General features: G+C 42.7%; 1 protein-coding gene across 5 annotated transcripts in view; it reads left to right on the forward strand.

The window, feature by feature from the left end:
- LOC144683444 (membrane-associated guanylate kinase, WW and PDZ domain-containing protein 3-like) overlaps positions 1-26,308 on the forward strand; it is a 105,791-nt gene that overhangs the window by 35,512 nt on the left and 43,971 nt on the right. For all 5 annotated transcript variants that reach the window (XR_013577257.1, XM_078546463.1, XM_078546464.1 and 2 more), the window contains exons 2-5: positions 14,840-14,956; positions 19,743-19,862; positions 24,695-24,901; positions 25,419-25,554. Coding sequence is in view for 4 of the 5 variants with exons in the window: in XM_078546463.1 (XP_078402589.1) it covers positions 14,840-14,956; positions 19,743-19,862; positions 24,695-24,901; positions 25,419-25,554 (580 nt within the window). In the remaining variant the exon portion in view is untranslated. The remainder of the gene's footprint in view (positions 1-14,839; positions 14,957-19,742; positions 19,863-24,694; positions 24,902-25,418; positions 25,555-26,308) is intronic.

The following is a 26,308-nucleotide window of genomic DNA, read 5'->3' on the forward strand; positions in this document are numbered from 1 at the left end:
GGGATTGACAAAGATGTCATGAGCTAAGTTTTGTCCCCTTTGTTCTCACCCATCACTGGCCTTCTATCCAGCTCCACCTGCACCACCTCCCCCCCCCCCACCCCCTGTATAAATTTCATCACATTTCCACTTCTCTGAAGGGTCATACAGACTCAAAGTTCACTCTGTTTCTCTCTCCACAGATGCTGCTAGACCTGCTGAGTTTTCCAGCATTTTCTGTTTTTGTTCCAGCAGTTTGCAATCTGGATTGGGTAGATGGCCCTAGACTAGCTACTCTGCCAGTGAGATTGGTGTGGAGCAGGAAGGTCTTTGTGGGAGAAAGTAGGCAAAGTAACTCTTGCAGTAATATCTTTTTTTTTAGTTATTGTTTCCTTGAGCCAGTTATGGAATAAGACTTTCTTTTGTACTGCATTGTGTTATATTTTGGGTCAGTGTTATAGAAAGTGCTGCTTGCTGACTTTATCATTTGATTGCATAATTCAGGGCTCTCATTTAAATCAATCCGTCAGATTCCAAGTATAGCACAAGGGAGTTTCTGCTTTTACCCATCTCAGAAATGTTCCTGGCAGCTCCTAGTTTTCAGACTGCAGGGTCCCATACAATAAGAAAAATGTGATAACTGGCGTCCATCCGAGTGGCCCGGGTTTCAGCTGAAGGTTTTAGCAACCATCTTAATAAGAAATGGGTATTGAATCGTAGTGCACCTTCTAAACAACGGGGCAAATGTGGCCGAGAGTCCTAAGTGTTGTGAGGAAGAACAGAAAAACAGTTTTGTAATCTTGTTAAATGAATGTTTTGTTCTGAACTAGAGTGCAGTGTGTTCACTGTGAATGTAGAACATACCAGTGTGTTACATGAAGAGTTACAGGCTGGAATCTAATCAAAGGGCTCACGTTTCACCATAAATCACAAGAACACTGGGATTCAGAAACTGGAACAGTTCCAGAATTGGGAGGAATAATGTGGCCCTTGTCTATAGACGGTCAGACTCCTGAGGCTGCCTTTGCGTGGATTTTTATCTTAATATTTGTTTGAATGTTATCTGTTGCTGCATTTTATTGGTGGGTGCATAATGGGGGAGGACCCAAGGAATGTAGAATGAATTACAAAGGGTAGGTGTTGGTCTCTTGCTGCCACATTCAGCTGAACAGCAAAGTACCCAAAACCTCATCAATGGGGAGCATCTGTTGAAGGGTTAAACCTTCGGGTTGCACTGAGTCATGGTTCCTAAGTCAGCTGAGGCTAAGTGGATAACACATTTGCCCGAGTCAGAGGATTGTAGGTTCAAGTCCCACTGTAGAGACTTGAGCACACAATTAAGACTGAAACTACCAGTGCAATGTTGAGGGACTGGTGCACTGTTGAAGGGTGTCACCTTTTGGATGAGACGTTAAACCACGGACCCCTGCTTGTTCCATGCTCTGTTGGATTGTTGGATATTTGTTCGGCTCCTCTGCTTCTCCCTCCCAAACTTTTCAGCCTTCTTCTCAGCTCTCAAAAGACCCTCTTGTTTGGTGTCTGCCTGCATTTTTTGAAAGGACTCTGAGACATTGCTACCTCGATGAAGAGTGGCATAGAAATGTTAGATTGTCCCTTGCTACATACGCCCTTTACTCCTATTTCCTTCTTGCCTCTGTTTGTCCGTGCAGTACTTCCAAGGGTTTGCTGCTGAGCTGAGCAAGACGATCAGGATTCATTTGATGTTCTATTTGTCGTTTTTACACCTCTGCTCTCAGCTGAGCTGGCAATGAGAGCAGGCAGCTTTAAAATGTCATGCAATGGCTGTTTGTACCACCTTGTGTTAATCCAGAGTTCACACCATGTGTCTTGAGGACCGAATCATTTCTATGTAATGTCACCTGTCATACTGATGGGATTAATACTCGCTGGGTTTGCTGGTCAGTTTTTGGCAGCAAACAGGTACAGAGTTGCCACTTATGGGAATGGCTCAGATGTCTTATGGATTATAAACTTTTCCTTCGGAATTGTCACCACCTATGATGCACAGCCCAGTGTCCCACCCAACCAGTAAACTAAACCATCTCTTTCACAGTCTGGGCAGACAAGTGGTTTGAGCTTCTCGTGGAGAATAAACCCATAGGAGGCCTTGAGTGAATCGTGCGTCACCTGTAATACTAAATAGGGAAGCAACTAATGCTTTGACCCCGCCTCATCCACCCATTTTCTCTCTCTTTCCTCCCCCCCCCCCCCGCCCCAAACACACACACACACACACACACAAAAATTCACGTATTGGTGATGGACTTGGTAAAAGTGGAAAGTTTAGGTGTTGGTGTCTTTACCTCTTAAATTTAGCACTTCCTGAGGAATGGATAGGGTTGCCAACCTTCCTGGATTGTCCTGCAATGTCCAGTGATTGGAGATTATTCTCCTGTCACTGCTTCAAGCAACTTGAGAAAGATCATGAACATTTTTTCAAAAAATTGAAATTGAAATGAGGGTAAGAGAAGAAAGTTTGATTGACGGGCAAGAATTAAGTGAGCAATGAAGGGTCTGTTTGCTTTCCATTTGGTGCAGGAGATGATGCATTGCCAGGGAAGAAAAAAGGAAATCTTGCATTTACATAGTGCCCTTCATGACCACTGGAGACCCTAAAGTGCTTTACAGCCAATGAAATATTTTTGAAGTGTGGTCACTGTGTTGTAATGCAGAAACGCAAGCTCCAATCAACAGCAATATGGTTATGGCCAGATCATCTGTTCTTTGTGATGTTGATTGAGTGATGAATACTGGCCTGGACACAGGGGATATTACCAACTGAGCAATGGCTGACTGAGGATGGATGTGTTGGGTGAGCACTAGTGGGAGAGTGGGGGGTGGGGTAGTTGGAGGCAGGAGGACTTGCACTGAAATCACCTGGAATATGATTAAACGTATTAGGTGACCCGGTGTTCAAGGCAGGTATTTTAACTGTTGTACGGCAAGGAATGCAGCTCTCCCATGCAGTTTACCCCTTTGCCATTGTGCTGTGTGATCCAGTTTAAAAGCACTAATTATCGGAAGCGCTGGCAGATGCAATGCAGATGGAGATAATTCAGCTTCTCCCAGTGGTAGCACTATCCCCTCTGGATTGGCAGAATGTGAGTTTCAGCACTATGACTGTATTTTTGGAATTTCATCCCATCCACTTTCAGTTTCTAGGTGCTTTCCTGTTATATCTTTGAGTAATTATTCCATTGTATTTCCTGCAGCCATTAAGCTAATTGTCTTGTAGTTCCCTGAATGTGTTCTATCTCCTTTTTTATATAGGAACTGCATTAGTTGTCCACCAGTTCTTTGGCACTATTCCCTTTACTAATGAATATTTATATATGCATGATGGTGCCTCTGCCAATTCTTCCCTAACCTTTAATATGATTGGGTACAATCTCTAGACCAGAGTTTTATCCCCTCTGTTTGATTAGTTTATCAATTATCTCCCACCTTTCCAATATAAATGTCTTTAGATCCTTTTAATCTCTCCTAATGTCAAATCCACCTGGTTAATTTCCCTGGTAAATGCTGAAGTGATGATTCAATGTTTCTGCTTTTTGCTGTCATTACCTCTGAGTTTTTCTTGTTCATCCCTTATAGTTGGCATTTGTTGCCCAAGCCAGTTGCCCTTGAGAAGTTGGTGGTGAACCATCTTCTTAAAGCTGCACCCTTGTACATACAGCCTTAGTTAGGAGGAGAGTTCCAGGATTTTGACCCAGTGACAGTGAAGGAATGGCGATGTAGTTATAAGTCACGATGGCATGTGGCTTGGAGGGGAACTTGCAGGTGGTGGTGTTCCCTTGTAGGAGGTGCTGTTTTAGAAGGTGCTGTTGAATGATTGTGTGTGTATACAGAATATTTTTCACAAACCATCACGCAATAGCTGTCTGTAACACTGTTAATCCAAGATTCATGTAATGTTTATGCATTCTAAGAATACAGAGTCATTTCTATACGATGCCATCTGTTGTAGTATTGGGATTAATTCTTGGCCTCACTGATTAGTTTTTGATAGCGAGCAGGTACGAAGTTGGAGCTGATGGGAATAGTTCAGATACTCAATGGATTATGAATCTTTCCTTTGGGATTATCACCACCCGCTATGCACAGCAGTGTCCCACCTGTCCAGTAAATTAAATCCTCTCTCACGCAGTCTCAGCAAACTAGTGGGTTGATCTCCTTGCGGGGAATTGAAGGCTCTGTGAATGAATAAGAACAAGAGTAGATCATTTGGTCCCTCGAGCCTGGTTCCCCTATTCAATCAGATGATGGCTGATCTTCCACCTCAGCCATAGCTTCCTGCACCATCCACTTGGTTCCCTCAGTATCCAAAAAGCTGTTCATCTTTGACTTAAATAAACTCAATGAAATGTCTTACACTAAATAAGGCATCACTTAATGATTTAATCCTTGTCCTCAAAAAAACTGAGTGAGGAGGTGAGACTTGGTAAAAGTAGTTAAGATTTGAGTGTTTGTGTCTGCCTCACTCTGGCTGGCATCTCTTGAACCCAGCCCGATGCAACTCAGGGCTTTGGTTACTTCCTTGTCCCGGAGTGTCCAGGGGTTGGAGATTATTCTCCTGGCAATGTTCTGAGCAAATAGAGAAAAATCAGAGGCATTTAAAAATAAAATAATGAATTGGGGTGGGGGGAGAGACGAGAATTTTATTAAAGGCATGAATCATCTGATTTACTAACGAAAGGTGTCTTTGCTTCCCATTTGTGTAGGAGGTGTTGAGTTGCAAAGGGTGTGGCTCTGTTAGGTGACTAATGGTGGGAGAGTGCAGATTGGGGCAATTGGAGGTAACATGGTAAACACATTTGGTGACCCCACATATCAAGGCGAGCAATTTAACTGTTGCACAACAAGGAATTTAGCTTTCCCATGCAGCTTACCCCTTTGTTCACAGCTCTTGGTTTAATTTGTCAGGCATTTGTCTGATTAGCACCCTGTGTTCTCCATGTTGTAGGATGAGCAGAGTTTCCCACTGTGCTGTGTGGTTCAGTTTAAAGGCACACTAATTATCAGAAACACATGTAGATGCAAAGGATTGAGATAATTCAGCTTCTCACAGCGTTTGCGTCCCTTTGAATCAGCAGGATGGAGTTTCAACCCTGTATATATAGGACTTGGGCGCATAATACAGGCTAATCGTCTAGTTCAGTACTGTGGTGCTGTGGTGGGGAGGGTAGTGCTGAGGGGGGCAGTGACGAGGGATGGCAGCACCACCTGCTTGTTTAGGTTCCGGTGAATGTTTTCGCTGATCAAAACGGGAGCTCTAGCTAGCTAATATTTATCCTTCAGCTGATGCTGTCACATCACAAGAACTGAATATTTGTGTTGTTACTGCTAGTGGGATCTGCAACGTATAAATTGCACCTGTTGACTTATCTCCCTAACTTTAAAAGCAATTGATTGTGCCTGGAGCAACAAGCTTGTGAAATGGGGCCCCATGCACCTGCAGGTATCTTCCTCTCTCTGTTCCACTCCACCTGATGGTGATGGTACTCTTGATGAAAATGGAGTGCCTTTCTTCACCTTCCACCCTGGTCTATAAGGCTCTTCAAACATCAACAATCCCCAATTCCTTTTTAAGACACATGCCTGACTGAGACTTCGTGTTTACAGCAAGGATATCCTACATAGTCATAATACTGAGGGTTTGATAAGGTAACCATAGAGGAGATGTTTCCACTTTTGGAAACTGGGGCCATTAATATAAGGTAGTCACTAATAAATCGAGTAGGGAATTCAGGAGAAATTTTTTCACACACATTTGAGTATGTGGAACTCACTGACACATGGAGCAGTTCTGGCGAATAGCATTGATATATTTAAGGGGAATGTTGATATGCACATGAGGGAGAAAGGAATAGAAAAATGTATTACTGTAATGAGATGATGTAGGGTGGGAGGAGGCTCTTGGGGAGCATAAACACTGGTTGGACCGAACGTTTCTATGCTGTATTTCTGAACTGATGGCTGCTCATTGGAATGTGCAGTCACTTTATAATTGTACATTCCACACACTCCCCACCCTCTTGGACTAGATGACTCTTTATTTCTAAGTTTAATATAATTATGCCTGTGCCATTACAATGCATTTTTGTTGATGTTCTGCTGCCCAGCTCCAGTGTAATTAACATTTCCTATTTTCTTGGAGTCCATTTGCTTCTCACAGCTGCTGTAAACAGTTATGTTGGCCAGTCTCCTATTTGAGGAATTTTTTATATAATGAGGGACTGGCCAAAGGGAAGGTGGAGTTGGATTCCTCATCCCTGAGAATACAGAATACAGAAGATGGGTATATAAGGTAACACTCAAAAGATTCTGGAGCGATGAAAATGCCAGGTGCTATTGTAGGTGTTGCCTTGTCACTGCTGCTGGTTATTGCACTGTTCTTTCATAAAAACTTGAAACATGGTTATTCATAGAGAAGTGCTAACCTGTGTTTCCATGTGTCTTTGTAGCAGATACCCACAGACAGTGCTGCCTATCGTTCTATTTCTTGGCTTCAGTGGGGAACGCTTTTGCTCAATCTGTAGTGCATAATCTAACCCTCTTCAGTGCAGTACTGAGGGAGAAATGTTATCTCCCAGATAAGGCAAACTAAGGCGCTTTCTGCCCTGTAGGTGGAGGTAGAAGACCCCATGAAACTATTCGAAGAGCAGCAGCTGTGTCCTCTCTGTTGCCCTGGCTAATTTTCCCTCAACCATAATTACTAAATCTGTTCATGTCATTATCCAATTGCCGTTTGTTAAACCTTACTGTGTGTAAATTGATGACTACACTTAAAGTACGTTATTGGTTGTGAAGTGCTTTAGGATGCCTTGAGGTCATGTATAAATATAAATGTAGGCTCGTCGTCTCGTTTTTTTCAACCTTCCAAAGCTGCATGTTTCCTGACCGCTGGTGCTCTGACCAGTCCTGTACATTGAGATTTGTTTGCAGTGAGGACTTGCAGATGGTTACTGCAGATGTTAATTTAAGCAAAAATCATCACCATGGCAATGAGCTTGTCATACATTTCATCGAGGTCTCGAGCCAATTGTTTCTCGTCTTGAGGGTTCCCTAACTACTGGTGCATCAAGTTTGTGCAACACCTAATGTCAGTGTGTAGCATACAGAATCTCTAATTCTGAAAAGTAACCAATTCCTACAGGATGTCTTTTTGAGCTGAAATATGCAGAGTGAGACTTCAAACGTTCAAAGCGTTAAGGCAGTCTAGATTAATGAAAAATATTTGGGATTGGTCTTTGAACTGGTTTAAGACTATTGCCTCATGCTCGTGTGGTTACTGGCACTCTGGGCCAATTTATGCAAAGCAGCTGCTGTTGCTGAAGCCTTGAATTGCTGCCATATTCAAGGTCTGCCACTGTACCTGAAGTCTGCAGTATGTGAGAAGATAATGTCAGGGAGGTGGGGGAAATTTTGCCCCATCAGGCAGGGTAAGTGTGCATGATGCTGTCTCTGACATCCCTGTCGCCTAAGCAATCTTGCTTTCCCTGGAATGCCACAAGGGTTTTTCTGGAAGTGATGTTTGAATCTGTTCCCAGGAGGCTGATCTTGCAAAGGATGGAAGAGATCCTTTCTGCTTCCCAGCTCCAGCATGTTTATATGTTCCTTTTAGCCCCTGTGCTGCATATGCTGCTCCCAGGTGCCGTAAGCAGTTATGCTGTGGACTTTGCACTTATAATTCTCAGATACTGAAATGTGTGAAGTACTCAGTAATTGGAACGTTAACCTTACTCAACAGTCCAATGCTGTCAGGCTCCTGACATGTTTTGGGACACTGCTTTTAAAAAAGCTTGCATTTCTATAGCACCTTTTATGACCTTGGGGTGCCCCACGGTGCTCTACAGCCATTGAATTACTTTTGAAGTGTATTCGCTGTTGTAATGTAGGAAACACAGCAACCAGTTTGCGCAAGGGGATCAAAGGTTACGGGGAGAAGGCAGGAGAATGGGGTTGAGAAACTTATCAGCCATGATTGAATGGCGGAGCAGACTCGATGGGCCGAATGGCCTAATTTCTGCTCCTATGTCTTATGGTCTTATGGTCATATCAAGGTCCACAAACAGCAATTCTGATTGTTATCAGGTAACCTGTTTGGCACTGTTGATTGAGGATAAACATTGGTCGGAACAACCAGGTGGAACTCCCCGCACATCATCGAAATTGTGGTCAAGGGATCTTGTATGTTCTAATGCCTCACCTGAAAGACTGCAATGCAGCACTCCCTCACTGCTGCATTGGAGTGTTGACCTGGATTTTGTGCTTGGGTCAGCGTAATGAAGTGGGTATTGAACTCCCACAACCTTTTGTCTCCAAGAGGAGAGTGCTAGCAACTGATCCATGGTTGACAACTATTGGGCCTCCTCTGCTGTTGTGCTAGGATGATTAGCTTTTTTTGATGTCTAACTTGAAATGTTGAGGTTCAAAGGCCAGTGATTGCATTTAGAAAGCAAAATATCTGATTATACCTCATGTGCAAGGCATAAATTCTCATTTTGTGAGCAACTGTGTGATTGATGTGCAGAAATGCTAGCTTTGCCATGGCTTGCAGTGGTGAACACGGAAACCTATAATTTGTGTATTTAAAGCTGCCACTAAGTGATTTGATGACTGGTATTTTTGTTGAGGTGTATGTGTTTGAATCAGTTCTTCTGGCTTGACTGCAGTTCTTTCCATCAAAAGAAGCCTCTTTTTCTCCCCTTCCCCTCCTCAATTTTTTAAACCCCTTCTCCAAGCATCCTAGGGCAAATTGATCTCCATTACAAAAGCAAAATATCGCAGATGCTGGAAATCTGAAATAAAAGCAAAGTGCTAGAAATACTCAGCAGATCAGGCAGCATCTATGGAGAGAAACAGTGTTAATGTTTCAGGTCAATGACCTTTCTTCAGAACTCTAATATAAATACTAATAAAATGGGGACAAACATTTTCTGAACGTTGAACCTGTCTACTCAGAATTTCGGGAGTTCTGTACAATGGGTGTTTTGAATCCTGTTTGAGCTGCGGCATATTGTATGGAAATGGGCTTTACTTTTGGTTTACTCTGCAATTCGCGTGATGTGCAGGCTTCTGGCTCAAAATACCCAAACGCCTAGCAAACAGCTCTGATGGAAATTTTATTGTGTAAACATAATGAAAGTTGGAAAGTATGTTGTGTTTGTAAAGGTTTGGTAAATTCTGTGTCCTGAGCCAATTAGTAAAATAAATGTCACTAAGTGGATCCACTCCACAGGTCCTAAGGTTTCTCATCTTTATGCAGATAAAAGAAGCAAGTAGACCTGATTCCAGGAAGCCTCTAGATGACTTGGGGTGGGGGAGAGTATGTTTTTCAGGGGCAAAGATTGTAGTTGATTTATTGAGCAATTTACACAGATTTTAGTAACCATATACCAGACCGACCGGTTGCATACCACAGTGAAATACATTCCTTGCATTGTCCTGTTTGTCACTGGAGGGAGTGTCACTAGCACGTGACTCCTCTGTTTACAGAAATAAGTCCTAGTAACTATTATTCTTTAGGTGCTATGTGTACTTTTCTGGTGACAGACCTGACTCTGTGACAACACAGGAGCTGAGATTGTGCCTTGGGGAGCGCACACCTCTACACCCAGCAGGGTGGGGGGTGGGGTCACTCACCGACATGTAGGGTATGTATGGGTAATTATAATGGGGAGTGCCCTAGGTGAATCTGCCTGTGGCATTTTATACACACGATGGGTCGGAATCCAGCATTACCCGTTTCCTCCGGCATAAAGCGTGTAAGGCTGGCCCTTGTCATTGTTCTCTTGGTAACCTAGCAGTTTTAACTTAAATGTTGGAGGTTCTGCTTTCAGATTAGATGTTAAACCAAGTTTGCTCCCTCAGGTGGATGTAAAAGAGACACGGCACTATTTCAGAGAGACAAAAGGGAGTTCCCCTGTGTTTAGGGATCAAGGCTATTAGGGTACCTGTTTTTTAAAAATCATTTTTGAGATATGGATATGCCTGAAATGGCTTTTATTGCCCACTCCTAGAGGAGGTGTGTTGATAAGCCTTCTTGAGCAGCTGTAGTCTGGTGAAGGTAGTCCCATGATTTGTGTGTCAGCTGTGATTAGGTGGGCATCTCACACTCCTTTCTGAATCGGAAGGCTACTTGTTCAACCACTGCAGAGACCTGAACACAAAATCCAGGCTGACATTTGAGTGCAGTACTGAGGGGGTCCTACACTTTTGCAGGTCACTTGGTTAAACCAAGGGCTTATCTGCTCTCATAGATGAACAAAAAATCCCTGTGGCATTATTTGAAGAGCAGCAGAGTTCTCCCTGGTGACCAATATTTATCCCTCAGCCAACATTGCCAAAACAGACTATCTGGTTGCTATCACCTTGCTGTTTGTGGGAACTCGCTGTGTGCAATTTAGCTGCCATGTTTCCTATATTAGAATTGACTATACTTCAAAACTTCATTGGCTGTAAAGTGCTTTGGAATGTCATGAGGTTGTGAAAGGTGCTATAGAAATGCAAATCTCTTTCTCAAATATGGCCAGCGTGTGGGATTGGGGGTAGTGTATTGAGATGGATCGAAAACTGGTTGGCAGACAGGAAACAAAGAGTAGGAATAAACGGGTCTTTTTCCGAATGGCAGGCAGTGACTAATGGGGTACCGCAGGTATCAGTGCTGGAGCCCCAGCTATTCACAATATATATTAATGATTTAGATGAGGGAATTAAATGTAATATCTCCAAATTTGCAGATGACACAAAGCTGGGTGGGAGGGTGAGCTGTGAGGAGGATGCAGAGTTGCTTCAGTGTGATTTGGACAAGCTGAGTGAGTGGGCAAATGCATGGCAGATGCAGTATAATGTGGATAAATATGAGGTTATCCACTTTGGTAACAAAAACAGGAAGGCAAATTATTATCTGAATGGCTATAAATTGAGAGAGGGGAATGTGCAACGAGACCTGGGTGTCCTCGTACATCAGTCGCTGAAGGTAAGCATGCAGGTGCAGCAGTAAAAAAGGCAAATGGTTTTTTTGGCCTTCGTTGCGAGAGGATTCGAGTACAGGAGCAGGGTTGTCTTGCTGCAGTTATACAGGGCCTTGGTGAGACCACACTTGGAATATTGTGTGCAGTTTTGGCCTCCTTACCTGAGGAAGGATGTTCTTGCTATAGAGGGAGTGCAGTGAAGGTTTACCGACTGATTCCTGGGATGGTGGGACTGACATATGAGGAGAGATTGAGTTGGTTAGGATTATATTTGCTGGAGTTCAGAAGAATGAGGAGGGAATCTCATAGAAACCTATAAAATTCTAACAGGACTAGATAAGGTAGATGCAAGAAGAATGTTCCCGATAGTGAGGGAGTCCCAAACCAGGGGCCACAGTCTGAGGATACAGGGTAGACCATTTAGGATTGAGATGAGGAGAAATTTCTTCACCCAGAGAGTGGTGAGCCTGTGGAATTCGCTACCACAGAAAGTAGTGGAGGCCAAAACATTGTATGTTTTCAAGAAGGAGTTAGATATAGCCCTTGGGGCGAAAGGGATCAAAGGATATTGAGAGAAAGCGGGAGCAGGCTATTGAGTTGGATGATCAGCCATGATCATAATGAATGGTGGAGCAGGCCCGAAGGGCCAAATGGCATACTCCTCCTATTTTCTGTTTCTATGTTTACGATTGGACTTGCCCAAAACCCTGGCACTCAGAGGGGGTGGGGGCGGGTATTCATTATTGGGCTATAGAATCTGAAACTGGCTGGAGGCAACCAGCAAAATGGTTTGCGTTACAAATGCTTAGCGATTCTCTCAATCTGGGTTTGAGTGTGTATCTCCTGTTTGTCCAGTTAAAACATGAACATAAGAAATAGGAGCAGTAAACACGTGGACAAGATCCAACACTTGCACATCTTTCTTCAGTTAAGATTTATTTCCAACAAATGCTCATTTCCTCTCCCCTCATCCACCCCTTCCTGACACTTTAAGTTCTTGTGTTGTGGTTTTGCTCCAAGGGCAGTCTCCTCAAAATACCCCTTGAAATCTGCAGGAAGCTGAATCTTCGTGGTTGATCGACCAAGCAGTCTCTTTGAAAGCTTCAGCATTCACCAGTTAAGGCCGCTCCCGTTTGTTCAGAGTCTTGGGCTTGTAGAGGACCAGCTCCTGTAGAAGAGCCAGAAAGAAGCTGGCTGAGACCTCCCTGAACACAGTAGGGGACATCCCTGCACCCTCCACTCCTTCACCCCTGGGCTGTGCTCACATGCGTTCCTTCTGGTGAGGGAGAAATGATTTTCAATTAGAGCGAAGCTATAGAGGAGCAGACGGATTTAGGGGTCCATGTGCAGGAATTGCTTCAATGTAATGGACATGTAGAAAAAATAATTTCAAAGGCGAATGGAATGTTACCCTTTACGTTAAAGGGGCTGGAACGCAAAGGGGTGGAAGTTGTGTAAAGCTCAGGTTAGACTGCCTCGGGGCTATTGTTCAGGATCCCAGCCCTGAAACCCTTGGAGTGGTTTTGCTATTGGTGACCTGGGAGTAATTTTTTTTGTATAAACAGTTCATGCATGTTCGTTCCCTGGCTGTCTTGATTTGTGTTGTTTGCTGGTCACCCCACTGTTCAGAATGGCATGATGGATTATCCTTAAAACCAATGAAAATCATCTGGAAACAAGTTCATGTAAGCCTGCGATGTGTGTGGTTGTATAATGCATTCTATCTGGCAGTTGGGCAGCTTAGATGCTGCTCCCCTAGTACCCAGAATCATCTTGCTAAAGTTGAACTTGGGATGGGATTTGAGAGTCAATGAATTGAATTAGGATTGGTTTTGGCTTTATTTACCTTTAGCTTGCTGTGCATTGTGTTACGACCACAGCCAATGTTAGTCACTGAGCAAGCCAAATCCCAGAGGGAAACTTGGCTTCCTGATAACTTTTTTTTTGTATTTTGAAAATGAGGGGAACACTACTGATCCCAGAAGCGTGTAATCCCAGTAACACTTTTTTAAGATTTTAAAATTAAAATATTTATTAATAATAAAAAAATTTAAGCACACAAGATTAAAATTACAAAGTTAAAAAGGTCTTACAAAACAGTCCTCAAAAAACCCCACTTGGTCAGAACACACAAACTACTTGGCATCAGCTCCCTTATAGATTTTTAACCATAAAAGTCCAGTAATATTACCCAAGGCAAAACTGTTCTCACTTTAGTAAAAGATATATCACACAACTTCTCGCTCTCTTCCAATCTGCTGTAGAAATACGAGAAATGTTCAGAACCAGACTGCTTTCTGAAAACAAAGACTTTTCTGGCTTGAAATTAGATGGTTGCTTGAAATTAAATGGTTGCTTAAAATTAACAACTTTTCTCAGCACAGAGTTGGTCTCAGGACACCTCTCCCACACAGCCACCACAACTCAACTAAACATCTTTCCTTAAATAGTTTTTTTTCTTTTCATCTTAGACTCCATTGTCCTCGCACCTCTTTGAACTCAACTTTTCCAAAATATGAAAATCTTCCATGTCTTCCTATTACTTGCATTTTTGGGTCAAATAAAATTTAATAACCTTCCTTGTTTACTTATGAAACCTTTGTAAGTTGTAAAAGCCCCATGTCACTTAAACACCCCTTTGAAATTTAACAGCTGAAGCCTCAAGGGCATCTTGGAATGAGCAATAAATGCAGGCCTTGCCAGTGACATCCACATCCCGAGGAGGGAAAAACACATTTCCAAAGTTGCCTGATCCTGAGCTGTTGAGCCTGGTGTGCACTATGCAAAGAGACCCATCCCTCGCTCGATACCCTCTCAGCTCCAAGCAGTATTTTGGCAGGCCAAGAAGTGGGTTAGTAGCTCTGTAAATAGAGCCAGGTTGCAGGTGAGCCAAGATCTAATTGAATGGGGGAACAGACTTGGGGTGGGGGATGCTGAATGGCCCCCTCTTGCTGCTATGTTCCTATGAACTGGTAGCACATGGTTTGCAATACAAGGGAGTATGGAGTTAGAAAAGGAAAGTACTTCCATTTAAACAGGCTATATATACTCAGCTTTTAATGTAGGGAAAAGTCCTGTGGTGTTTCAGAGTTAAAATAGATGCTGAGCCAAAGGAGGAGATATTGGATGAGTCTAAACTCGCTCTGAGGGCTAAGTTTGAAGGAGGAAAATGGAGTGCTGGAGGTCTTTCGACAGAACTTTCTAATAAGTGAGACATGAACAACTATGAAATGGTTGGGCAAAGGTGGGGAAGCAAGAGGCTCTGGGATTGGAGAAAGTTCAGGGGAGCTAGTGGGGTTTCTAGAGTTAGGGGAAGTTAGAGATGGGGAGGGGGGCAGTGTTGCGGGAATTTAAGCACAGGATGAGAAGTTTATATTTGAGGCTCTGGCTGGTGGGCATTAATGCTGTATCAAAGGTGCTCCTTTGCCATTCTTCCCCTCCCACAGCTGATTTTTTTATCTTAAGTGTATGAGCTGCTTAGAGAATTACTGTCTGTAACTGAACACGTTATTACTGCTCCAGGGGAAGCCTGGCCTGGTGTGTCCTCTATAATCGAATCCCATTACAGCAATTTTCTTGCTGCATCACAGCCTGGCAGAGCTCACTTTGACTTCTGTTCAATCCAGTGACATTATAGTGAAAGTATTTATTGCTTTTAGAATCTCCTTTAATGTTATAAATGGAATCATTTGTTCAGTGTGTGAGATAAATCCAGGTGATAGGTGATTCTGCGCTTAGGCAAATGATCGTTGTCCTTGCTGCAAATTGTCCTTTCTGTGCTTGCTATTGCTCCTTTTCACATGCTCTGCTGATGGATGAGGTTGTAAAAAGAATTAAATCATTGATTGCTTTTTTTTTTACAGGCAGAATAATAAACAAGGAGCTTCGCCACTACCTCAGTCTGCAGTTCCAGAAGGGATCAGTGGACCACCAGCTGCAACAGGTGATCCGGGACAATCTCTACCTGAGAACAATCCCATGTAAGTGCAGCTTGTCAAAGCAATTTAGCCATGCGTCCAAAACTCAGGGCTGTAGATATAAGCTGGTCATTAATGAATCCAGAGAAACATGCTACACAGGGAGCAGTTGTGAACAGTGTAGATGCATTTAAAGGGAAGCTAGATAAACATGAGAGATAAAGGAATAGAAAGTTACGCTGTTGGAGTTATGCTGATGGAGTTAGATGAAATGTGTGGATGGAAATACCAGCATGGACCAGTTGAAATGAATGGTCTGTTTCTCTGCTGTAAATTCTATTTAATAGCTTTATTGGTGTAGTCATGAACCTGAGATGCCAGGAAGGTTAGGTGATTTCAACTTTTGTGGAGTACCATTGACTTTGGTGCCTCTGGGCTAAGAAGGTGGAAAATTTGGCAGGGGGTTTCTGCCACAGTCCAAGGACCTCTGATGGAGATTACACGTACGTGAAGGATATTTCTGGACAGGGTAGGATCGATTTCATTGATGGTTTCCTCTGATCAAATGACCCAATGTTAGTTCTAGTGCAGGTACCCACAGGAAGGGTTGGGCATTTACTGAACTGTTCAAGGGCCTCTGTTGCCTGTTAAAGCTTCCTTACTGGCAGTTAACTCTTCAGGAATCAAAGAAATAAAAGAGAGCCATGAACTTATATAGCATCTTTCAAAAATAACTTTATAACCAATGAAATATTTTTGAAGATTATTTACTGCTGTAATGCAGGAAACGCGGCAGCCAATTTGGGCACAGCACAATCCCACAAACAGCAACGTGATAGTGACCAGATAATTTGTTTAGAGCTGTTAGTTGAGAAGAATATTGGCCAGGCACCAGGAAGAACCTCCCACGGTCCTCTTCAAAATAATGCTGCGGGGTCTTTTATATTGACCTGAGTGAGCAGCCCCCTCATCCCAAAGATGGCACCCCTGATACTACATCACTTCCTCAGTATTGCACTGGAGTCTCAGTCCAGATTTTGTTTCTGGAGTAGAACTTGAACCCACAACATCCTGAGGTTAGTGTGTTATTCATTGAGATATGGCAAGAATAAAGGATTGGACAGGATGGAGGTGCTGATAATAGAGTTGTTCCTCTAACAGATTGCTCTGACAACATGCTTGCAGGAACTTGCTCACCTGATGGGTGCTTTAAATTGACTCCTGGTTAGAGAAGGCCAGACGAGCTGCTGATCCCAATGGAGAGAAATGACCAGATCAAATCCCAAAAACAGGACCTCAACAGTTGGTTGCAGAACTTGGAGCACAACTGAGGCGCTCTGCTTCAATCACATTTCCTTGTTCATGCATCATATCCTGTCACAGCCAGTGCTTTGTGGGTAGCACTCCAGGCTCTTGAGTTGGAAGGACATGTGCTCAAGTCATGGCATGGAGCTTGAACACAAGATTTGGGCTGATGCTCAGTACTGTTGGTACTGTATTCCAGATGAGCTAAACAGAGATCCTGACTGCCTTCCCATGTGGAAGTCTTACCAGTGTCCTTGCCAATATTTATTCTTCAACCAACGCCTAAAAAACAAAAACAGAATTACCTGGAAAAACTCAGCAGGTCTGGCAGCTTCAGCGGAGAAGAATAAAGTTGACGTTTCGAGTCCTCATGACCCTTCAACAGAACTGAGTAAAATTAGGAGAGGGGTGAAATAAAAGCTGGTTTAAGGGTGGGGGTGCGGGGGTGGTTGTAGGGACAAGCAAGCAGTGATAGGTGGAAATAATCAAAAGATGTCACAGACAAAAGAACAAAGAGGTGTTGAAGGTGGTGATATTATCTAAGAGAATGTGAGTAAAAAATCATGTCATTATCGCCTTGCTGTTTTGAGGGAACGTGCTACGCGCAAATTGGCTGCCACGTGTTCCTCAATTATAACAGTGACTACACGTCAAAAGGGTTTAATTGGCTGTAATTCCATGAAAGGTGCTATATAAATGCAAGTCTGTCTTTATTTTGCTTTTCAAATATTGATCCAATTCCATTTTAAATGTTCTAATCTCTGTTCTTATCCTCTGAGAAAACATTTTTCTTTCACTCTATTAGTGATCATCTTGAGTGTACACTTCCTCAACACGAACTATTTTTCTGCTCTGCAAATAGGCAAGCACTTAGTGAATCGCAACAAAAGTGAACCTGAACCCTTTCATTGCTTGAATTTTTTTTGGTTGTTTGCGTTTGTTTGGTTTGGGTGGAGATGAGGAATAGTAGGGGAAAGAATTCACTAGAGGGAGTGGTCTACAGGTCCCCTAACAGTAACCACAATGTAGGACAAAGTATGCAAGAAGAAATATTGAGTGCTTGTGATAAAGGGACGGCAATAATCATAGGTGTTTTAATCTATATATAAACTGGAAAAATCAGATTGGCAATAGGAGCCTGGATGAAGAGTTCATAGAATGCTTTTGAGTTAGTTTCTTAAGAGCAGCACGTTCTGGAACCAACCAGAGAGCAGGTTATATTAGACTTGGTATTGTGTAATGTGACAGGATTAATTAATGACCTCAGAGTAAAGGCACCCCAGGTAGCAGCGACCACAGTATAATTGAATTTTACATCCAGTTTGAAAGAGAAAAGTGTGGGTCTAAGACTAGTATTTTAAACTTAAATAAGGGCAACTATGTGGGCATGAGAGCTGAGCTAGCTGAAGTGAACTGCGACACTAGGCTAGAGGATAAATCAATAATGGCAGACATTTAAGGGGATATTTCAGAATAGGTATATTCCTTCTATAAAGAAATATTCTAAGGGGAGGAGCCACCATCCCTGGTTAACTAAAGAAGTTAAGGAAAGCATCAAACTTAAGGGAAAAGCATATAACTGTGCAAAGATGAGTGGCAGGCCAAATGATTGGTCAGATTATAAAGGCAGGCAGAGAATGACTAAAAGGTTAATCAGGAGAAAGAAATTAGAGTATGAGAGGAAGTTGGCCAGAAATGTAAAAACGGATAGCAAGAGTTTCTACAGATATTTAAAAAGGAATAGAATAAGTAAAGTGAATGTTGGCCCTCTAGAGAGTGACAATGGGGAGTTAATGGTAGATAATAAGGAAATGGCAGATGAAATGACAAATATTTTGCTTTTGTCTTCACAGCAGAGGATACAAAAAACATTTCAGTAATAGCTGTAAATCAAGAGGTGAAAAGGAGAGGGAAACTTGGTGAAATTACAGTCATGAGGGAAGCTTACTGCGCAAACTGATGGAGCTGTGGGCTGACAAGCCTCCGGGTCCTGATGGACTTCATCCTAGGGTCTTAAAAGAGGTGGCTAATGAGGTCGTAGATGGGTTGATAATTTTCCAAAAATTACTTGATTCTAGAAAGGTTCTGTCAAACTGGAAAGTAGCAAATATAACTCCTCCATTCAAGAAAAGAGGGAGGCAAAAAACAGGAAACTAGGCCAGTTAGCTTGACGTTTGTCATGGGGAAGGTGTTAGAATCAATCATTAAGGAGGTTATAGCTGGGCACTTAGAGAAACTCAAGGTAATTGGGAAGAGTCAGCATGGTTTTGTGAAAGGGAAGTCATGCTTAACCAATTTATTGAGCTCTTTGAAGGAGTAACTTGTGCCGTGGATAAAGGGGAGCCTGTAGATGTGCTGTACTTGGATTTCCATAAGGCATTCGCTAAGGTGCCACATCAAAAGTTATTGCGGAAGATAAAAGCTCATGGTGTAGAGGGTAACGTATTAGCATGGATAGAAGATTGGTTGGCTGGCAGAAAGCAGAGTATGCATAAATGGGTCTTTTTCTGATTGGCAGGATGTAACGAGCCGGTCCCCCAGGGGGTCTGTGCTAGGGCCTCAACTTTTTACAATTTCTATCAATGACTTACATGAAGGCAGTGAAAGCATGGTAGCTAAATTTTCAGATGACACAAAAATAGATAGGAAAGTATGTTGTTAAGAGGACATAAGGAGGTTGCAGACAGATATGGATAGGTTGAGTGAGTGGGCAAAAATCTGGCAGATGGGTTACAATGTGGGAAAATGTGAAGTTGTTCACTTTTGCAGGAAGAATAAAAAGGCAGAGTATTACTTAAATGGAGAACGGCTGCAGAATTCCGAGGGACCTCGGTGTTCTCGTGCATGAGTCACGAAAAGTTGGTGTGCAGGTATGCCAAGAAATTAAGACTAATGGAATGCTATCCTTCATTACGAGAGGAATTGAACATAAAAGTAAGGATGGTATGCGTCAGTTATACAGAGCATTGGTGAGACCACATCTTGGATACTGTGTGCAGTTTTGGTCTCCTTATTTAACAAAGGATGTTAATGCATTACAGGCAGTTCAGAGGAGGTTTACTGAATTGATACCTGGAATGAGTGGGTTGTCTTATGAGGAAGGGTTAGACGGACTGGGCTTGTTTCCACTGGAATTTAGAAGAGTGAGGGGTGGCTTGATTGAAGTATATAAAATCCTGAACAGCCTTGACAAGGTGGACACGGAAATAATGTTTCCTCTTGTGGGTGAGTACAGAACTAGGGGGCACTGTTTTAAAATTTGGGGGTGCCATTTTAGGACACGGATGAGGAGAAATTTTTTCTAAGGATTGTGTGACTTTGGAACATTCCCGCCTCAGAAAGCGATGGAGGCGGGGTCATTGAATATCTTTAAGACAGAGGTAGATAGATTCTTGTTAGGCAGGGGAATCAAAGGTTATCAGGGGTGGATGGAAATATGGAATTAGTAATACAAACAGATCAGCCATAATCTTATTGAATGGCGGAGCAGGCTTGATGGGTCGAATGGTTTACTGCTCTTATTTCATATGCTCGTATGTTTCAGGCACTACAAGGCCACCCCGGGAAGGTGAAGTGCCAGGGGTTGACTATAACTTCATTTCCCTGGAGGAATTTAAAACACTTGAGGAGAGTGGAGCACTTCTGGAGAGCGGAACTTTTGATGGTGAGTTATCAAATCCTTCTCTCACTTCACTCACCTCCTATTACAGAGCTGCTGTCCTCGGGAAAGCCCTCAGGTAAATGGGTGCTCACAATGACAGATGAACTCCGAGGGTCGTTTCTGCGCAGCTTGTCCAGAACTTTTTGAAGTTACTAAAAGCAACTTGCATTTATATAACACTTTTTATCATTCAGTCAACCCAAGGTGTGTCACAGGAGCATTATCAGACAAAATTTGACAGCAAGCCATAGAAAGAGCTATTCAGATATGACTAAAAGCTTAGTCAAAGAGGTAGGTTTTTACAAGTATCTTAGAGAAAGGCAGAGCCGTTTAGGGAGAGAATTTCAGGGCTCTTATAGTGGGCTGATTTAAAATTAGGAATACACAAGAGACCAGAATTGGAGGAGGGCCGAGATTTTGGAGGGTTGCGGGGCTGGAGGAGGTTGGAGAGATCGAGGGAGGGGGTGAGGCCATGGAGAGTTTGAAAATGAGGATGTGTTTTTTAAAATTGAGTCGTTGCAGGACCAGGAGCCGATGTAGGTCAGCGAGCACGGCTGATGTGTGAGCTACACCAGGTGTAAGTCAGGATAATTGGTGCAGTGTCCCGTTTACACAATGTCAGCAATATTTTAATACACAAATGAGATTAATATGTTTAAAAACAAACTACATTACAAAAATTTATCATAGACTGTGATGTATAAGTTGACCCAGGGATAAGACTACCTAATTTTTCTGGTGCCAAAATGCATGTTTAGGTCTATTTTTAAGACTATACTCACATTAAGAGTTGGCTTCAATTTTTCAGCTCAGACATTCATGTTTAGAGTTATACTCTCCTTATAACTCAGTGCATAGGATCAGGTGGGTGATGCAGGCCGTGTTGCCAAGAAGATGCGCAGGGGTTTAAGACACCCACACAGAGCTGACGGTGCATAGTGACTGACAACGACCGATCACATTTTATAATCGGCGAAGGATTTTTTTGAAGCTTATATGCCATCAACTATGGTAATAAAAATGTTGGGATGAGAGAATGATTTCCACCTGACTGTTAGCCTGCCTGGGATAACACAGAATTCTGCCTTGTACCCAAGTTTCCCTGGTGCACGAGATGGAGATTGCACTATCCATTAGTAAGATGGTTAATCTTTTGTTTTTTTTTCCGCTTGATCCCAGCTGAGTCCATTTCCTCTGGTTTTAGTGTTCTGGACAAGGTGAAACAGCTTGTGGTGGTCAATATTGTCTAGTCCCTTTAGAATCTTAAATAAAGGTAATAATATCACCTCTCAACATAATTACTCCTCATCAAATCCCTCAATCATTCCAGTTGTTCTCTTCTGTACCCTCTCAGTAACTCAGTATCCTCTCTGTACTAAGGTGACCAGAACTGTATATAATAATTTAGGCCCTGTCACGCCAATATTTATAAAGTGGGAAGATTAACTCACTATTTCAGCACAGTACTGACCTTCCAATACATCTCAACATCAGATGACTTTTGCCACTGAGCATTGTTGCGATAGTTCCAATTTGTCAATCAGGGCCTCATCTTTCATTTTTCATGCGCATTATTCTCTCTCCATTTTAAGCAATCTCCCCTCTGTATCCATAATTTCTTCCAACCCTCAGATATTAAGTGCCTAGTTCCACCTCCATAACATTGAACTATACCCCTGCCTCAGCTTATCTTCCACATAAGCCCATATCCATACCTCTGTTACCTCTAATCTTGACTATTCCAATGCAGTCCTGCTGGCCTCCCCAAGTTCAATCCTCTGTAGACTTGAGGTCATCCAAAGCTCTACTACCTGCGTGCTAACTCACATGAAGTCCCATTCACCCATGACTCCTGTGCCCACTGATGTACATTGGTTCTCATAAGATTATAAGAAATAGGAGCAAGTGTGGGCCTTTTGGCCCCTCAAGCCTCCTCTGCCAATCAGTAAGATCATGCCTGATCTGATTGTGGCATTAACTCCATTTTCCTGCCTGCCCCTCCCCCATAACCCTTGACTCTCTTGTAGGTCAAAAATCTATCCAACTCAGCCTTGATTATATTCAATGACCCAGTCTCCAGTACTCCCTGTGGAAGAGAATTCCAAAGACTAATGATCCTCAGAGAATTAACTTCTCTGCTGTCTTAATTGGGAGACCCCTTACTTTTAAACTGTTCCTCAAGTTCTAGATTCCCTTATGAGAGGAAACATCCTCTCAGCATCCACCCTGTCAAGCCCCCTCAGAATCTTTTAAGTTTCAATAAGGTCACCTCTCATTCTTCAAAACACCAATGAATATAGGCCCAACATGCATTAGAACTTCCTCATAAGACAGCCCCAGGTAGCCATGCCTTCAGTTGCTATCCTAGACCCTAAGCACCGGAATTCTCTCTCCAAACATCTCCACCTTTGTCATCATCTCTTAAAAGTTACTTCTTTGACCAAGCATTTGGTCAGCTGTCCTAATACCTCCTTGGGGGAGCTGGTGGCATAGTGGTATCGTCACTGGACTAGTGTTCCGTAGACCCAGGGTAATGCTGTGGGGACCTGGGTTTGGACCTCACCACAGCAGATGGTGAAATTTGAATTCAATAAAAATCTGGAATTAAACATAGTCTGATGATGACCATGAAACCGTTGCCAATTATCGTAACAACCCGTCTGGTTCACTAATGTCCTTTAGGGAAGGAAATCTGCTGTCCTTACCTGGTCTGGCCTACATGTGACTCCAGACCTGCAGGAATGTGGTTGACTCTTAAAAGCCCTATGCCCTCTGAACTAGGGGGGCAACTAGGGATGGGCAGTAAATGCTGGCCTGGTCAGCGATGCCCACATCTCATGAACGAATAAAAAAAATTATGTGGCTCGGTGTTAAATTTTGTTTGGTAAAACTTCTGCGAAGCATTTTGGGACATTTTAAATGCAAGTTATTAATTGTATAAATTAAGTGTAACAGGCGGAGGGCATCATTGAATAATAACTTGTGCACATATAAAGAGACACTTATTGACACTGGTGGTAAGTTGTAGGGTTAGGAACTATACATTTATCATGTCTCACTTTGTGAGTAAATTGTTAGTCAGGTGAGGAAAGGTAGTATGGTTCCCCTCTTTGTTTGATCCCAACAGGATTTTTTAAAAGGATATGCTTGCCAATTTGGTGTGTTTAACTGTTTAAGTGCTGTGACTGTTAAAAAAAACACACACAAAGGCAGGTTTACTTGAGTTGTTTAAAAATAATTACATTTATTATACTTAACCCAGTCTAAGTAAGATTATCAAAAAGCTCCAATTTTAACGCACATACACATACTCGAAGTTGACACACACACACACCCCAATGTGTAAGAGTGGGAGGATAGATTAAACAAGCTTTCTAGAGCCTGATGGAAGTTAAAGATATAGGGTTCTTGCAGATTGATGACTTGGATGGTTCCAAGCTGGCTTGGTGGCCCCTCAGGATTTGGTGTCGAGGTGGCTTAAAGATGTTGGCAGTTAGTGTATCTTTTCTTCCGGAGTTAGCAGCCACTGGGTTAATTTGTAAAAAAAAATCTCTGCCAGTAAATACATATAGTCATGTTCGATATAAAGCATGACTTTGCAAAAAAATCTAAATAAAATCTAAAGGTGCAGATTGACTTCTGGTCTCTTTCACCAACTGGCTGTCAGGAGTTTAACAAAGGCTGTAATAGTTCCTCCTTGGATTTTTTTTGTTCTCATATGAAGCACCTTGCATTTCTTCACGACCACACAGTGAAACTTGCACCTTAGCCAGCTTCCATTGTAAATGTGGACATAGGAAATTCTAATGGCCATAGGAAAAATAAGGTCAGAATAGATGACGTGAAAATAGGAACTCAATTATGTTGCTGTTTTCTCGTCCAGTTACCCCTTGTCCTCTGACCTCATTTTACCCGAATACTGACTGCACTTGCAATGTCACAGGAGATGGACTAACATTAATGTCCCTGTAGTGTATGATGATTAAGATGTTACTGTAACCATTAACCATTTTGCTCAGGTTTACTAATTCCAAGGTTTGTATTACAATTGTAGAATTTACAGAGCAGAAACGTGCCGTATGCTCCAACTGGCCTCTGATGTTCCTGCTTCACACAAGCCTCTTCCCACCCTTCCTCATCTATTCCTTTGTCCCTCATGTACTTATCTAGCTTCTTAACTGTAGTTATGCTATCCGCCTCACCACTCCTTGTGGTAGAGAGTCCCATATTCTCGCCACTCTCTGGGTAGAGATTTCTCCAGAATTCCCTATTGGATTTATTAGTGACTACCTTCTATTTATAGATCCTAGTTTTTAAAGTGGAAACACTTTTCTGTATAAAAAATGTAATGTACGATGTAAACACTCTATATATTCCAGGACCTTTTCAGTTTTCTTCTGAACATGTCTGCTCCCTCTGTGGGGCAGTTCCATAGCGCAGCTTCCTTCACCTCACCCTCAGGTGGCCATTTGTCTATTTGACAAGTATTTGACTGTCTTAGCTGAGCTCCTTCCATTGTCCATGCAGGTACTTCCAGTAAGGCTTAGAATTACTGTCTGCAGTGTAAGCCCTGATTGATTTTGAACTTTAGTAGCACCTTTTACTTGTGCCCAGGGCTGAGATTGAATTCTGCACAGACCCAGGATCACACTGGGCAGCCTGACTGCTGAGCTAAAGGGAAACTTTAGCTTTAAGAAATTTTTAATATGTGGGCAGCGTGTAATTGAACTATTCCTATTTTTTTTATTGAATAGCAATCAAAAAAGTGAAATGTAAAAAGTAGAATAGGATTGAGAAGCTCACTTGCTCTTTGTGCCCCTCCTGATATTTGACAGGTAATTTCTATGGAACGCCGAAGCCTCCAGCAGAGCCTGGCCCCTTTCAGCAGGATGTAGTGGATCAGGTCGTTCTGGACGATGGCTCAGATGAGGCACAAAGGAAGCGAACAACATCTGTGAGCATGATGCAGCGAGCCGACACCGTGGTCCCAGATGACGAGGAAGATGACGAAAGACCCACTGCCAACGGGACCGGTTACCCAGGTGAAGGAGAATGGAATCACAGGCATGCTGTCACATTACCTGGAGTTTTGACTCCGCTCAGTCTGTACCTTTTGCTCTGCTTGCACCCATGTTTGGGATGTTGTGTAGTAATCCATCACTAGGAGAAATTGTGCTGATGCTCATCTTGCTGTCAGGGTTCCCTTTAGGAACAAAACAAGGTGAGAAAAGCAATTAGTTGAAGTAGCTGCAGTCAACATATCAGGAAGCCAGAATTGAATGCAGTTTTCAAATGGGCTGTATCTAGGATCTTGTACAAGGCTGCCCCTCATGCTTTTTGTTTTATATTGTCCTAGCTACACACCCATGTATTTCATTGTGTGTATTTACAAATAGTAGCGAGAACACACTTATATTTTCCGACTAGGTGATATTTTATACTAGGTTAACAAAAATCTGTCAAGGTCAAATAGAAACACTCAGATTTGTACAAGCTGTCCTGTGTGGCTTTCACTTACCAATCTAAATAGTGTAATAGAGGGTTTTATTCATTCTGCAGGGCCAGGGCCCAGCCACACTGATGGGGTTACAGAATTCAGGTACTTGGATCCGGTTACCAGGGAAGACTTGGTTGAGCCGTTGCCAAACAATTGGGAGATGGCCTACACTGACAGCGGAATGATTTACTTCATCGAGTGAGTATCCATCACCAATCGGGTAGGGTTGTTTATAAAACCAAAAGGCTGATTGTCTTGTCTTTTTCTAGCATTCAGCAAAAACAACTTGCATTTATATAGCACATTTAACGTAGAAAAGCATTCAAGTCATTTCACAGGAGTCTTATCAGAAAAAAGTAATTAGGTATGAGGACAGGTGACCAAAGAGGTGGGTTTTAAGTGCGTCTTAAAGAAGGCGAGAGAGGTGGAGGGAATTTGGACAGAGACATGTGATGGGCTCCGATATTCATAGTGAACACGATTCCATTTCATGAGGTTTTACTTAAATATGTCTGCTTGTAGCACTCGACAAATGCTTTCAGAAAGACAGGAAAGAGTTTGGCTTTATATACTGGCTTTCACTGCCTCAGGGTATCCCAAAATTCTAACAGGTCATTACTTCTGAAGTGTAGTGACTGTTGTAGGAGACGTGGCAGCCAGTTTGTGCACAGCAAGCCCCCAAGCTCAGTTACACCCAATGTACCGAGGGCAGTCAGGAGTGGAGTGAAAACCTGACTCGTTCTTGACGATCATTGAAAATGTGCCAAAGATGCACAGCCTGTCTGAGCTCTAGTGTGGACAGATGTTGAGACTTGACCCATCTTTGGTCATTAGACTTGGCTTGTTGCAGAATTATCCATCTCTGTACCCCTGGTCCCTCCCCAACCCCCCAGTGCTATGCTACTATTGTATTTTGCTGTAATCTTACCCCCTCTTTCCCCAATCCTGCCCC

The sequence above is a fragment of the Cetorhinus maximus genome, chromosome 8, assembly GCF_964194155.1.
Source record: "Cetorhinus maximus chromosome 8, sCetMax3.hap1.1, whole genome shotgun sequence".
NCBI lineage: Eukaryota > Metazoa > Chordata > Chondrichthyes > Lamniformes > Cetorhinidae > Cetorhinus > Cetorhinus maximus.